The 16,728-nt window shown below is 37.9% G+C and overlaps 1 protein-coding gene across 1 annotated transcript in view; it reads right to left on the bottom strand.

Annotated features, from left to right (window-relative positions):
• Positions 1-16,728, bottom strand: part of LOC126282099 (uncharacterized) — a 518,030-nt gene that overhangs the window by 50,755 nt on the left and 450,547 nt on the right. The window contains exons 6-9 of the mRNA XM_049981558.1: positions 13,806-14,000; positions 11,012-11,185; positions 1,112-1,377; positions 564-839 (exon numbers count right to left, since the gene is read on the bottom strand). Coding sequence (XP_049837515.1) covers positions 564-839; positions 1,112-1,377; positions 11,012-11,185; positions 13,806-14,000 — 911 coding nt within the window. The remainder of the gene's footprint in view (positions 1-563; positions 840-1,111; positions 1,378-11,011; positions 11,186-13,805; positions 14,001-16,728) is intronic.

The raw sequence follows: 16,728 nt of genomic DNA, 5'->3' as shown, positions 1-16,728 counted from the left end.
TCTCAGTTATATCTGCAGGTGTGAGGTTTGTTCCCATGTTCAGGAATTTGAGGAATGGCGGTAAGGCAAGGTCTGAGGTAAGGAAATTCTGGAAAGTTGTCACTGGATGATGAACATGTGCCTGTATGAGTGGATGGAGAAAGGGAGGGGGGGGGGGGGGGAGGCTCAGGTTGATGGAGGAGCAAAATTGAGTGAGGCAGGAATCAGTATTGGCTTTGGGCCAAGTCAGATTGATGGGATTTGAAGTGAGAAAGTGTTTCCACCATGGGCACCAGGACAAGATCTTTAAAAACCTAGAAACACTGAATAGTGGGTAAGACAAAAGGTGAGGCCTTTGTAAAGTGGCAGTGTGTATAAATTGGCCACTTATGAATGAGTATGTGTGCATTTCTTCATTTTATGAAAACAGTCTGATAGTTAAAAGCATCTGACAGTACATTTTTAAATGTTCCTGTTAGCTGTTCAATATCCCCACTATGTGGTGAGTAGCATTCTGTCTTAATTAATACTGCTGTTCCATTCCAGATTTTCCCTGTTGTAATTATATTATATAATATAAATACCTTTCATGTCTGTGATTAATCATAGTTGATGGTATCACAGTTGAAATAGGAACTGGAATCATTTTCATCTCTTCATGTATAGTTCCAGAAGAATCAGAGAGACTTTCTATTCTAGCTGACTCAGCCTGTGAATCATTAGTACTGTCCAACATCTTTTCCTCAGCTACTACATATTTCTCTTTTTCTTGGCTACTAATAAAACTATCTTCTGACTCAGATTTGTTGAAAGTTTGTGGTTTGATGCTAGTAATTGGCAGAATCCTTGTCCATGAATTGCTGGAAACCATTTTTAGTTTTTATTAAAACAGCATATGGAACTAAACATTACAATACAGTTTTAATAATAATACAAATATCTTCATATTTTTATATTATCATTTGAAAAGATAATACAAAATTACTGTCTTTAATATATCTTACAGTTAAAATTATAATGATGTTGAAATTTGATCAGCACATATAGTTTCATAGGTGGATAACTTAATTTTTTCATTTAAAAGTTTATACAGAAATGTAGTGTAGATTAATTTTATTGAAAGGCTGTTTACCTGTGATTTGCAGTTGATGCTGTTATCAGCTTTTTATTTCTATTGAGACTATCAACTGTTGCTTTGGTTTTGCTTTTGAAGTCTTCATCTTTTCCCAATGTTTTGTCCTTGGCTGTTGTTGGTGGAATAGCAGACGTGGCAACCTTTACTTGTTTGATATCTGAGTTTTCTATTAACACACCACCTTCAGCTGATCCTTCAAGATATTTACTCTCCATAGATGTGTTGTTCATTTTTCTCTCTGTCAAGTCTCCAATTGCATGTTCCTGGGGTTGTAACAGTAAGAAACACAATTATTCCACAACAGAATTACACACACACAATAAAAAAACACACAAACACACACACAAACACACACACACAAAATTTCGAGCCCTCGCAACCGGCGGCTGCCCCATCAGGAAAGAGGGAAGGAAAACGAAAGATGAAAGGAAGCGGGTTTTAAGGGAGAGGGCAAGGAGTCACCCCAATCCCGGGAGCGGAAAGACCCACCCTTGGTGGAAAAAAGGACAGGTATACACTCGCGTGCACACAAACACACACACACACACACACACACACACACACACACACACACACACACACACACACACACACACACATCCATCCATACACACACAGACACAAGCAGACATATGGAAAGGAAAAAGGAGAAAAATAGGTTGCTCTATAGTCACATTGCTGTGAAAATCCAGATAATTCAGCTTCTGTGTTGATGAACAGGGCTTCTAGTCAGGTGCATGCAGGTACACCAATACAAAGTCAAACAGTGGTAATGTAAGAGTAAGTCTGATAATCAACAAAGAAAAAAAGGAATGTAAATAAGAAGTTTCTATGAACAATAGTCATTCATTCATTTCCATGTCCGGTCAGCATTTCCAGAAGGTAGCAACTCCGATGGCCTTGTTATTTCCCTCAATCAGCTCCTGTGTTTAAAAATGTTTAACCAAGCATTACCAAAAAATTGGGAAGATGCTAAGAAAATCAAATTTGCTGTGGGGTACCTTCTCAGGGAAGCCTCAGAATGGGTTACAGTAAATACTGAATTTTTTTTTCTTGGGAAGACTTTCAAAAGAAATTGAAAGAAAATTACTGGTTTGACAGTGCACAAGAAAAGTTTATATCAGATCCATGGGACCTGGGCAGAATCATCTATACCCCATGGATGTTAACATTCTGAGTTAACGAGCCAAGTGACAACCATCGGATCCCAAGTTGTTTTCGGTGTTTCTTCTAAAATAGTTTTCCTGCACCAAATTCCTTTAAGATTTTAAACTATTCTATCATCTATCCTTTAAAATCTAGAACTGTCCTGGAGTCTTATTGCTTAGAAAACTGAATATGACTATAAAATAGAGGACGACTTAAGAAAATCACCGAAAACGTGGTATCTAGAAAAAATAAACTGAACAGATTATTAAATTTATGAAAAGTAGAATAAGATGTGACTAGCTGAACAATTGTTATACCTTAGTGTATAGATTTTCTACTTTGTATAGAGTATTTAATACTTTTTATGAGATGTGATACAGATGGGAGGGTTTGTATAAAATTTTGAAAGGGGTGGGTATTATAGATAAGAGCACGAACAGATAAATCATGACTAACACAAAACACACAGCACACTTTTCAAACAACCCTCACAAATAAGTGTGCCTGTTTCTTCACCATTTAAAGCTTCCAAAGGATTGCTAGTATTTCCTTTGGGGACTTCAACGGTGAAGGTTGGCCAAATCCATTCTATAGGAGACGACTTAACACCAAAACTCCTCCGGCATCTCACTCAAGTACCTGAGAGGTAGGGATCCTAGGGAAGGTGGGTGGGAAGGGTTTCCTGTCTTTGGGGCTATCTTCTTTCTCTTCTTTGATCCTAGCATCCATATCGATGTTTTTCCTTTCTTACTTCTCATTTGAGGACCTGTCTATTTTTTTCCCTCTTTCTATATTCATAAACTTCTATCACTGAAGTCCTTCCATATATGCATGGTTACTAATAACCTACATCTTATCTGTAGATAAGAAAGCCAAAGAATCAGACTACATGAACACACATCTGCACATACACAAGTATACACTTAGACACAAATATATATTTACAGACTAGGAAGCCCATCACAATGTGAGAACCGAGGAAGTGTTTTAGGGGAAAATGTGGGTGCATCTAGAAAAATGCGTACACACATATAGGAAGCTATGATGGTTCTACATCGAATATACATAAGAGAAGGGGTGTATAAACTAAGAAAGAGGCATGAGCAAAGAGAAAAAATGAAAGCAGGAGATAACGTTAATCATGCCGATCAATGAGAAATGTCAGTATAGTAAATACTCTAATGAACTGAAGGATAGTGGGACATGAATAGTATATGTTGACACAGTATCTATTGAAAGTATAGAAGTTGATAAGTAGAAGAGGACTCTAAGGAGTAAATGATGTATTAAAGAATAAATGTGAAGCTTAAGATAGATTTATATCTTTACCAGAAAATACTTAATTATGTTATACATAGAAATGTATACTAGGGTAATGAACCAAATGGCTCTGAGCACTATGGGACTCAACTGCTGTGGTCATTAGTCCCCTAGAACTTAGAACTACTTAAACCTAACTAACCTAAGGACATCACACACATCCATGCCCGAGGCAGGATTCGAACCTGCGACCGTAGCAGTCGCACGGTTCCATGAGGCCTACTCAGAAAGGAGAAGGGGGGCTTGCTCAGTATTCACTATGTTTAAAGGGCAGGCGTACCTATGTGGGGGGAACAACGAGAGAGAGAGAGAGAGAGAGAGAGAGAGAGAGAGAGAGAGAGAGAGAGAGAGAGAGAGAGAGAAATGTATACTGTTGAAATATAAAATGTTATTATGTGTGATATTAGTTGCATAATGATATGTATAAAATATGGCATTTTCGATTTGGGGAGGGGGGGAGGGAGTGGGGGGGGGGGGGGGGGGATATGTAGTGATTCAATAATTTCTGTGTAAATTCTAGAACCACTCAGCCTTCTACCATCTCTAACACACAATATTCTAGATACGAGTGTGGGATGGTAAAATCCTACCTACTGTACATCACATGTTTGTATGTGCAGGTTTAAAGTCAGTCATGAGAAGAAAGTAGGCACGATGGTCGAACGGCAATGACAAGTACTTGTCTAGATGTTTTAAAGGAAGAACTATGGAGCTTTTGTGCAGCTCTGTGCCCATTATGTCATTGACTATTGTTATGTGAAAGAAGAACAGTTGAAAAAGTAATCTTGTGAACTCTTAATCCAGCCTTGATAGAGGCATGATCTATTTTATGATTCATGTAAAGTAGAGTCATGGTTTTTAAGTCAACTCCTTTGTAAATGTAATTAAATTTGTTTCTGACATTGGATGGAGTGAGTGACTTACTGGAAGTTGTATATGTATGTGGAAAGTGAGAATTTTATTCTGTATGGATTCCAAATATACCGTTGGTCGACGAAAATTAAAGTTCACATATCTACTTATTTCACAAGTAGAGAGAGAGGCTTAAATATTCCCGTACCTAGCATCATTCTATGGACACAAAGTCAAGAGAGTTTTCCAGCAGCCAGCTAGCCAGCAAAGGAGATTGGCTACAAATTCCAAGAAAGTCACCTCGTATAAAAGAAATGGGAACTTTGTACAGCTCCTTCTCACTTTAAATCACCATAAAAATGTTAGAATTGTCTATTTGGTCTCCAGTGAATTTCACCCTGAAGGTTCATTTTCACACTGCTCAATGTTTATGTCACATCTCCTGAACTTGTGTAGTAGAATAGTACAATGGTGCAGATACATCCAGTGGAATACCTGACTCATTTTGTGACAGCTGTCAGCAGGAAAAAGTTTTGTAAAGGTTTGAAATTATGTTTAAAGATTGTTGCCATCATTATCAGTTACTAGACAAACAGTATGGATCTTCATGTGCCATGAACTACACTGCTTTTCCACACCCACTCCCATATCTGCGATAGATAGGTGGTTCTTACTCCCAGAGTGAGTATTTGTAGACAGTAAGTGATATGTGTAGCAAGTTTGGTTGAAATCAGTCCAGTGGTTTAGGGGGAGATGTGGAACATATATACATAAATATGAGGTCTGATAGAAAAGTATCCAACCTTTGGCCAGGAAGGGGAGAGGGCAGGAGGGCAGGTGGGGGATCGGGAAGGGGACTGGCTTACCTAGATCATTGGACATGTAATCATCCTCCAAGTAGTTCCCTTTGGGACTCCACACACTTATCCCAGTAGTGCAGCCATTGTTGAAAGCGTGTCAAAAAAGCCTCTTTTGGAATAGAGTTTTGCTCGGCTGTCATTACTGCCATAACATCCTCCCTTGTCTGAAATTGCATTCCTTTCAAAGGCCTCTTGAATTTCAGGAAGAGCCAGAAACCACAGGGGGCCATATCAGGAGAGTAAGGAGCCTGTTGAAACACTGGACTCTAGTTTATCACCAAAAATGCCTGAATCAATTACTAGAAATGTGCTCGAGCATTGTCACGATGGAGGCACCAATTTCCTGTTTACCACAAGTCCAATATCTTGCCCTGCACAGCATCATGTAGGTGATGGAGGACATCCCAGTAGTCCTCTTTGGTGATTGTTGTGGTGTGTACTCACTGTGTGCCACACCATGGGAGTCTAAGAAAGCAGTCAGCATCACTTTGACATTGCTGCACCCTCAGTGGGAGCTCTTTGGTCTTGATGCTGAGGAATGCTGCCACTGCGACAAATGGGATTTGGTTTCTGGGTCATACGTGTACACCCAGGAGTCATCACCAGTGATTATGGTGTTCACAGGTATTCACAAAAACAGAATCACTGTTTGTTGAGTCCAGCATTACATCTGAGGCTTCAACATGAAGTTGCTTTTGTTCTGCTATCAACGACTTTGGCATGAATTTTTCCAACACCCTCTTCATGGCCAAATCTTGGGTCACAATGGAATGTGCTGAAAAGTGCTGATGCCCACCTCTTGTGCAATTTCGATGATAGTCACTTGACATTTCCGTATCACAATAGTATTCACTGTGGCAATGACCTGGTCATTTCAGCATGTTGATGGCTGATCAAAGTGTGGCTCACTCTCCTCATATGTGCAGCCATCTTTAAACCTGTTGTACCACTCCTTAATCTGTGTAACACCATAGCATCATCACCAAAAGCTGTCAGTATCTTCTGAATGGTTTCCACCTGGCTGTCATTCAGTTTCTGGCAAAATCTGATGCAGTAGCACTGCTTCAGTTGTTTTGGCATTTCCCTTACAATGAAAAACCAACACTAGCACTACAAACTATTTCACTTGATTGCCAGCAAGTGACACTGTAAAGCTCATGCAGGTGCACTAGATTCACATCCATTATGTGTTAAAAAAAGTGGGGGGGGGGGGGGGGGGGGAAGAAGAAAAGTTCAGATACTTTTTTAACAGACTGAATATGTACATCCATTTTTATAATTTGGATGGATTTAAAAATGTTAAGAGTCCAGGAGAGAATGGAATTCCTGCTGAACTTCTCAAGCCTAAAGACAAAGCCCCCTGCTTCTAAATCCACAAGCCAGTCTGCACAAAACAGGAAGTACCGAAGAAATGGAAGGTAACTTTGATATGCTATATCCATAAAAAGAAAGATAAATCAGTACATAACAACTGTTGTGGTATACAGTCACATAACAGCTGCTACAAAATCTTCCCAACTGTCTCACACAGTGAATCAAACCACTGGCAACAGAAATTACTGGAGAGTACCAAGGAAGTTTCCAAACAGGGTAATCAACCATGACCAGATTGTTGTCTTAAAACAGATCTGGGAGAAAATGTATGAATACAACCAAGAATTACATCTTCTCTTGAAAGACTTCAAAAGATCCATAGAATGAGTTTGGTTAAAACCATGACAAAATTTGGCCAATCAGAGAAGTTGGTGATACTTGTAATGATAGAGGCATGAACACTGTGATTAAGGCAGGCAATAAAATGACAGAAAGTTTCCAGTTGGATACAGGGTTAAGATAAGGAGATGGATTGTCACTTTCTCTTTTCAATGTGGCAAGGTAGTTCAAGAGCTCAACAAAGAGAACTTTTAAGGTTTTCAAATCAATAATGAGAATGTAACCTGTCTATGCAGATGACACTGCCCTAATACTGTGCACGCAAGAAGAACTGAAAAAAAAAAAGTATTTAGACCCTGGAATCAGTGCCATCAAATTTGTGGCTGCAAATTAGTACTGAAAAGACTGAGTATATGACCATAGAAGTAAGTTTCATAATTCCAAAAGTCTAATGTACCACAAATCAACATACGAAAGAATTCAAATGTCTTGCACTGATTCTTAATGAAGAACATCAACTGAAGCAGAGATTAACGCAAGAATGCAGGTAGGAAACAGATTGGTAAACCCAGTATTAAAATGTAGAAACATATCAAAACAACTAAAATTAAGACTATATGAAATATTAATAATGCCTGTATGGTTCTCAGACCTGGAGCACACAAAAATAAGATCTTAACCAATTGCTTACATTTGAGAGAAAAGTCCTCAGGAAAATGTATGGATCAGTCTGGGATGCAAGTACTGGACAAGGGAGGTTCACAATTCACAGAAGGTGTCACAATAGAGAATTAAAGAACTATACAAGGAGCCTAACATCAACAGAGTGATGAAAAATAAAAGACTTCAGTAATGTAAAATAAAATGAAAGTAAATAAGTAATAACTGTGCATTTTAAAACATTGTAAAAATGTCTTATGCATTTCTTTAACTAGGCAATATGCATAAAGTCTCATCAGTCGGCACCCAGCACTCATAGTGTAAAGTTCCTTGTTAGCCTGACCTGGTTGTGCTTTCATGAGGTAATGTTTATAAGGTCTGTCACAGCCAAGCTTCAGTCATGTAAAGTTTCATGGCAGCACTATGTACAGTCAATAGTGTAATGTCAATTGTAATGAGCTAGCATAATTTACAATCACTTGTATTGAACAATTACTGAGTATGGACAATGTATTAATGTCACTTTGTAAAATGCTATTAGTCTTCTTGAGGTTTATGTAGTTTACTGATCTGTTGTGATATCAGTGTGAAGCTTGCTACACAACAGCTGATTACCATCAACCAAAAATGGAGCTAATATATTTGCATAAAACTGAAAACTTAATTTTATGATATCGTGCACAGTTATTTAAAGTTACTCAGAGCATTCCAGCAATCAAGTAGACTCAAGAAGAGGAAAAAATTAAAGAAGCAGAAGAAGACTTCTGAGGAATCCAGCTGACAGGTCAGCAAACTTATATAAACATGAAGACAACACTATAGAAATGGGAAGAGAGTGTAGGTGAAATTGAGAATACTGCAAGAAGAATCTGACAGAACACTGAAAGAAGCAGGCCAAAAATAGTCCCCTGAAATAGAAGACATTCCCTCAGAATTATTGAGATTCTTGGAACAGCCAGCCATGACAAAAGTATTCCTGCTGATATGCAAGATATATGAGACAGGTGAAGTACTCTCAGACTTCCAGAAGAATGTAATAATTCCAATTCCAAAGAAGGCAGGTGCTGACAGGTATGAATATTATAGAATGAAAAGCTTAATTAGACATAGACGCAAAATGATAACACAAATTAGTTACTGTAGCAAAGAAAAACTGATAGGAGCCAACTCCATCAAAGACCAGTTTGGGTTCCATATAAGTATAGAAACATGAGAGGCAACACTGACCTAATAAATTATTTCAGAAGATAGACTGAAAGCAAAGCATTGTAGATTTAAAGACAACATCTGATAATGCTGCCTGGAATACTCTCTTCTAGGCCGGCCGGAGTGGCCGAACAGTTCTAGGCACTACAGTCTAGAACCATGCGACTGTAGATTTGAATCCTGCCTCGGGCATGGATGTGTGTGATGTCCTTAGGTTAGTTAGGTTTAAGTAGTTCTAAGTTCTAGGGCACTGATGACCACAGCAGTTAAGTCCCATAGTGCTCAGAGCCATTTGAACCATTTGAACTCTCTTCCAGAGTCTGAGTCCAGCAGGGATAAAACCCAGCAAGCAAAATGTTATCTACAGCTTGCACAGAAACCATATTGCTGTTACAAAGGTCAAAGGACTTGGAAAGGAAACAGCAGTTGGGAAGGGAGTGATGGGTTGTAGCCTATTCTCCATGTTATTCAAGCTAGACAATGAACAAGTTGAGAAGGAAATCAAGGAGAAATTAGTAACAGGAATTAAAGTTCAGAGAGAAGAAATTAATGTCTAGAGGTTTGCTGATTACATTGTACAAGGGGTCTTCAAAAAGTATCTGGCCCGAGATAGTTACTGTTATGTCTCACACAAACAACACCACCTCATTTTATGGTGACTTGTTGTGGGTATGCAAGTCAAATATTGTGGCTCCAAGTTCATTAGTTTGCCACTAGGATGCATTGTACACTGTAGTATAAGCAAAATAGCAAATATCAAGAGAATCAAGAGCAGTGCTGTGATGGATTATCTTCATTTGAAGGGTATGGCATCCAAAGAAATTGCAGAGGACATCCAGAATACACTTAAGGAAATACAGTGAAATACTGGGTGTCTGACTTCAAACATGGAAGAACGAGTGTGGAAGATGCACCAAGGAATGGAAGGCCTGTCTCCATTGCCACTGATGAAACAGTGAGTGCAATTCATGATACGATTTTACAAGGTCATTGAAGAATGTTGTAGCACATTGAAACCATATTTGGAATCTCCCATTGGCATGCTCATGACATTGTTATGGATATTTTGGGACTGTAGAAAGTTTCATCTCAGTAGGTGCCGAAAGACTTAAATGCAGATCAGAGATGGGAGCATGTCAGTGTCATGAAGAAATCATCTGCCCAATTTTAAGCAGATGAAGACCACTTCCTTGCAAGGCATGTGACAATGGACCACTTTGATCCTGAGACAAAACAACAGTCACAACAATGGAAACATCCTTCATCCCCTATCCCAAAAAAATTCCGTGTGCAAAAATCAGCCAGTGAGGTGATGGCATCAGTCTTCTGGGATGTAGAAGGGGTAATTATGGTGGATTACTTGCAAAAAGGCACCCTCCTGCAACCTTTGAGAGAAGAGATAAAGAAAAAAAGGTGCGGGAAATTGGCACATCGAGTTCTTTTGCATTAGGACAATTCACCGGAGCACATAGCCCTCACAACACTGGAAGCTCTGCGTGACTGCACGTTCAAATTGTTATGTCATCTGCCATTTGCTCCAACATACATTTCTCTTTTCCCACACCTAAAACAAGACATCAAAGGATGATGATTTGACAATGATGATGCAGTGATTGATGCTGTGAACGCTTAGTTGGACTCAATATCAAAGACCTTTTATTTTAATAGTTTGCAGAAATTATCTCAGTGTGTGCACAAATGTATTAGAGTACATGGGTATTATATTGAAAAGTAAATTGGTATTATGAAATTTCAGTCATTCTTTGTTAGGCTAGAAACTTTTTGACCCCTCCTCACATAATTCTATTAGAGACAGGAAAGGGCTTTCCAGTCAGTGATCAAATTATTGACAGCATCAATACAAATGGAACATTTTGAATCATGTGTGGTCATAGTTTGCTTTGATACAGTGCAAGGGAGTTTTCAATGAACTGTTAAGGAAGTACAGAAGAACAGTTATTTGGAAGAAGCAATACTAGATCACCTAGATTTGTGGCCTGAATTACACTGTACAACTCTGTTAAAAATCATTCACAAAAGATGTTTTGTAAAATCTTTGGTAATGTATTGGAGTACTTGCATAATACCTTTTATAAAAGCTGGAGCATGGTCTTCACTTTAAAATTTTTTTTTTTCACATTCTTTGACAGCGTAATACATGCCTCAATTAACAAATTGATGTATCAAGAATCTTTACCTGTTGTCCATATGCCTTGTCTTGATCACTGTCTGTCTTTGACTGAACAGAATATCGGTTTAAAGGAACAGGTTCAACTGTTGTCCGATGTTGAATTGCTCCAGATCTGAGGTCTTTAAGAGCTGCCATATCCTTATCCAAAGATGGCTTCACAGTGTTAACAGGTGGCTGTGTCTGTTACAAAAAAATGTTACTCTGTGTATTACCAAGTGCATAACACACTGATATGTTAGTGAATATAGTGAAGAGAACAGTAATCAAATAACATTCATCTTTACATTTAAGGAACAGCACCACTTAATTAATTTACAATGTCTCCAAAAAGTATCTCTTTCTGAAACTCCATTCCTTAATGCATTCTGATAGAGGTCTAAAAATTAATAAGACCTATTATATTTCTTTTCAAAAGCTAACAGAATTCCATAAATAATTCAAGGTCTATTTCTAAACTAAGATCATAAAAATATAACAGTAATATTTTACTGTGTATCTGCTTCACTTTTCCACATAATCACCGTTCACATCCATACACTTTCTGTAATGCTGCACCAGCTTCCTTAGCACCTCTGCATAGAAGTCTGCCACCTGGGAATTCGACCAGTTGATAACATGTCTCGAGTTCATCATCATTTTGAAATCATTGTCCATCAACCCACTTTTTCAAATGCAAGAAGAGGAAACAGCTGCTTGGTGCAAAGTCCCAACAAAAATCTAGACTCTTCTCCTTGATTTCAGCAGTGCTGTGAGGCCTTGCATTGTCATAAAGCAGGATTGTGCAAGACAACAGTTTCCCCTGGCATCAATTTTGGATCTCAGGTCTACATCTGTTGTAATTGTTGACCTATGGTCCACAAAATCAATCAAAAAGATGCCTTTTTCACCCAAAAAATGGCAGCCATCATGTTTCGATTCAGAAAGAGAGAATGCTTAAATTTTTATTTGGGTGAACTTGAATGGTGACACTGCATTGACTTTGTTTCAATTCTGTGTTGGTGTATGACAACTACATCTCATTGCCTGGGAAAATGTGGGAAAATATGTCATCCCCATCTTGCCTATAGCACTCTAAGAACTGTTGTACATTACACATTCTTTGGCCTTTGAGGTAAGCATCTTGGAACCCACCTCACACACAGATTGTGATATCCAAGCTGTTCAGTGACAATATTGTAAACTGATGTTAAATCAACATTTTGAAATTCATCACCCAGACCAGTAACAGTCAATCACTGATAACTTTGAAGTTTTTGGTTCACTTTATCAATAACGTCATCAGCCCAAATACTAGGCCTTATGTTTGAGCAATGTTTTGGAATTCATTAGCTAGACCAGTAACCATCAATCTCTGACAACTTCGAAGTTTTTGGTTCACTTGATCAACAATGTCATCAGCCCAAAAACTGGGCCTGCAACTCCACATTTCATCACCAGCTTTTTTGTTGCCAGTTTGAAATTCTCGACGCCATTGTTGGACTTGTTGTAAACATTACTTCAGGTCCATACACTAGCCATGGATTTCAGCAGCTAAAGACCCCTTTTCCAGAAAAAAATTAATCATACCCTGCACTTCAAAACTGGTGGCATCTACGGTTACCTCAGGTATTGCGATGTGCTCTCACCTACTGGCAAATGACTACTGAATCAAACCTCCCTGTGGTAGTTTCCTAAGCAGTTGGTAGACCGTGCTGCATGTGTGAAAGTGCATTCATGCCTACCATCAATTAAATATTCATCATATTCATCATTGGACCTTAGTTTTGGAATCTGCCTCATAGATATGGAGGTAACGGTATTGAAATGCACATCCTCATTCTTCTCCAGTTACAGTCAGCATCCAACATAATAAATAATTATTTGGTGGCTTGTGTAACCATGATGGTAAAGAACTTCTGTGAAGCACTATGCATTCAAATATCAATTGTATGCCTTTCCAAAATACCTAAAGACTATAGGAAAGAAAGAATGCTTACAGCACTGTTAGCATAAAACTTAAGTAAAACTGAAACATTCTGACCTAAAATAGAGGAAGTATAACTACAGATTAATATGACAAGCAAAATGTGAAAGCAATCAGAAGAACAACCCTGAGGGCAATACTATTACAATTCTGTGAACATGAAAATAAATTTCACTTCTGGACATTATCTATCTAGTCACTGTTGATCACGCACACGCTAAATGGAAAGTGATAAAATAGAGGCTAACCTAGGGCATCACACACATCCGTGCCTGAGGCAGTATTAGAACCTGTGACCGTAGTGGTCGCACAGTTCCAGACTGAAACGCCTAGAACTGCTCGGCTACAGCGGCCGGCAAAACTGTTCTCTCATTTATGAAATACTGTAAATTTATCATACGGGGTTTATAAAAAAGTTTTTAATTGTAAAGCATATGATAAATAATCTATTGCTATGTATACTTTGTAAGCTGGTAAATCAATAAGTAGATAAATTTTATGTGCTACAACTTGCATACAGCATAGGTGCTTACAAAATTTATAGGAACAAATAAATAAAACAAATCAGTCATTGCTGTAGGAACTTTACTCTGTCACCTGTCAACCAATTTTCTATTTTTACTCATGCCACTTTTCAACCAATTAACACATTAAGTGAGCAAAGAAGTTTCATCAATTTTACTGGAATTTATACATAAATATAACAATGGAAAGTAATTAGAAACAAATCTGACAGAATAATGAGACAAAAAGACCACAGAGTTGAAATTTTATGTGACCACAAAAATATATTATACAAGGATATGTGAAGTAGAACAGTTGACATTTGGTTCTCACCGAGAAGCCATCAGACTTGAGTGCATGCAGCTGCTGTTGAAGGCTGGCAGCCACATCTTCATGCCTGGTTGCATTGTCGTTACTGTTGATGGCACTGAGTGGTAGTGGTTCTGGTCTCACTACATCTTCTGCGTCATGAGGAATCTGTTTTTCTTGCTGAATTGCCAAGTCTTCAAATGATGACTCCATCTCTGACTGCCCAGTGCACATACAGAAAAACAAAAATATGTTACATAAGCTAGGTGTAAAAATCTAAACTGGGTAAAGTAGAAGTGTAAGTTCAGAATCAGTTTTACAGCAGAGTCCAGAGATGGTAACAAACTTAAATAGCATTCAAATGATGACTGCATCTCTGACTGCCCAAAGCACATATATAAAAACAAAAATATGTTATATAAGCTACACATAAAACCTAAACTGGGTAAAGTAGAAGTGTAAGTTCAGAATCAGTTTTACAACAGAGTCCAGAGATGATAACCAACTTAAAGAGTGTTCACAGGAAAGCTTCCTTCTTCTGTAATGGAAGAGTAAAATGAAAAAAAGAAGTATGTATATTGCCAACAAATTAACAAAGTAATGAAATTATAGAGAAAAAGATGACTATCACAGAATGCAAAAGCCAGGATTATAAATTCTGAAACCTTAACATGCAAGTCCTGCTGGTAAAAATAATTGATCAGCCAGTGAGACAGAAGTCATTAATTTCTAAGAATAAAAGCACTCACATACAAATAATCACATAAAGTGAGGTAGGATGAACAGGAAACACAGAAATCATTTCACAAGTCCAATAGAGTAGCACTGCTATCAATACTTATGTTTTTCTTTTTTTCCATATTTTGCATCAGTCCAAATTGTACCATGGGTTAGAGCCCACATTAAAATACAGGACCCTTATGACTGGCTGAGTGAGTCATTACAAAGGTCAGAGTGAGGCAAGGGCATAGGATCATGTTTAGTAAGCAATGTGGTGTTCATATCAACCTTTGGATTAACAACAACAAAAATAATAAGTTTGGGCTTGGAGAGACTTACCAGACAGTATGACAAGTATCAACAGTACTGCATGCTCACATTCTGTGAGACCCTGTGGAGAAACTTGCGCTTTGATCCAGGATATTTGTGCAAAATAGGGTGGTCAGGAACTGTATACCACCAAATCTCCTACCCTTGTGAGCTCAATACTGGTGAGGAAAATTTAAATCTCCATCAGGATTTGAATCAACTACTTCCAAGTTGAGTACCATCCACAAACATGAATTAATGACTCTGGCTGTGGAGAAAATGAAAGGAGCATGAGAAGCAGAATGGAAGGTGTTGTGTCTGAAGTGAATTTTCCAGTGTGAGTGACAGTGATGAAAGCAAGTTGGATTTTTGATGATAGCGTATGAATATAGCCTTCTCCTCTCAAATAGTCACAAAGTGGTTAGCAAGCTTAATATCTCCTTTCAACAGATGCATCACCATCAATGGTACTGCATGCTCATGTTCCTTGAGACACTGTGGATAAGTTTGTGCTTTGATCCAGGATATCTGTGCAAGATAGGGTGATAAGGAACTGTACACTGTGAACTCCCCCCCCCCCCCTTGCCAGCTAAATACTGGTGAGGAAAATTTCATTCTCTATCAGGATTTGAATCAACTACCTTCAGGTGCAGTAGCAGTCAGAAACGTGAGTTAGTGACCTTGGCCATGGAGAAAATGAAATGAGCTTGAGTATCAGAATGGAAGGTTTTGATTTTAAGGTGAGAAATGGTAGAAGGCAGAAACAGAGATGATGCTATGTCACAACAGTGTCTGGACTTTTATAGCTTAAATCCACTTATTTGGAAATTTGATTCTTTTTTCCAAGTTAACAGACCTCAGAGCAGTGCACTTTCTGAATGTGCTGTATTACAGCACAATGACTGTCACACAGCAATTCAGCAATAATTGTAGCTTAAAGCTAGTAATTCTGTGTGTGTGTTTGTGTGTTTTGTTCATTGTGCCTGTCTGCCGGCGCTTTCCCGTTTGGTAAGTCTTGGAATCTTTGTTTTTAATATATTTTTCCCATGTGGAAGTTTCTTTCTATTTTATTGACATCATCATTAATGTGTTACTTTATTTCATTGACACCTGTAGTGTCAGGAAATATATAAATCACCATCAGTCATCTGTGACATTTCTAAGACTTTTTACATATTATAAATGACCTTATGCTAACTACTCTCTTCCAAAGTTGGTTGGACCCTTCCCATCACAGCATTGTCACAACACCTTTTAAGCATTGATGGCTGATTTATTAATTCATTCAGCATGTTTTGTAGCTCCTATCAAGAAAGAGAACCTTCAGAAATGTGGAAGAAGTCATGGTACACATTAACAAAAGAAAATCAAATCAGAGAAACTTAATTTGTTTACTGTATTAGCAATAAACTATCACTACACTGCTTAATACTGTTCATGCTTATGTCAGCTAAATTTAATCAAGCAAATTATAAAGAAAGCTGCTACTCTGAAAAAAGCTGCTGCCTTATTAGTTATACAAAATGATACTGTTTATGTCATTTTGGTAGCTTAACATGTACTTGACTGCAGTGGTATGGTTACTTACATCTGTAAATATAACACCCTGTTTGCTCTTTGTCATGTACCCTTCCAAACAAAACTGCTACTTTTCATTAACTTTTCAATTTCTGAATGGTGTATATATTCATCTATGGTAAGTGGTAGAAAGAAAGGCTCATAAGATAAATTTTAAATTTTCTTCTCATAGTCCCAGTTTCTTATTTTATGTTAGATGGGAACATCTAAAATACCTTTGCGATGGAATGCATTACAGTAACCCCATACTGAACCCAAGACAAGGATAAAAATGTACATGCAAATTAGTTAATTATTTGTGTCTTGTAATGTGATTCTGGAGATGTCCTTCAAAAGGAAT

The sequence above is a fragment of the Schistocerca gregaria genome, chromosome 7 (assembly GCF_023897955.1).
Source record: "Schistocerca gregaria isolate iqSchGreg1 chromosome 7, iqSchGreg1.2, whole genome shotgun sequence".
Classification (NCBI taxonomy): Eukaryota; Metazoa; Arthropoda; class Insecta; order Orthoptera; family Acrididae; genus Schistocerca; species Schistocerca gregaria.
This window is presented reverse-complemented; position numbering and strand designations above follow the sequence as displayed.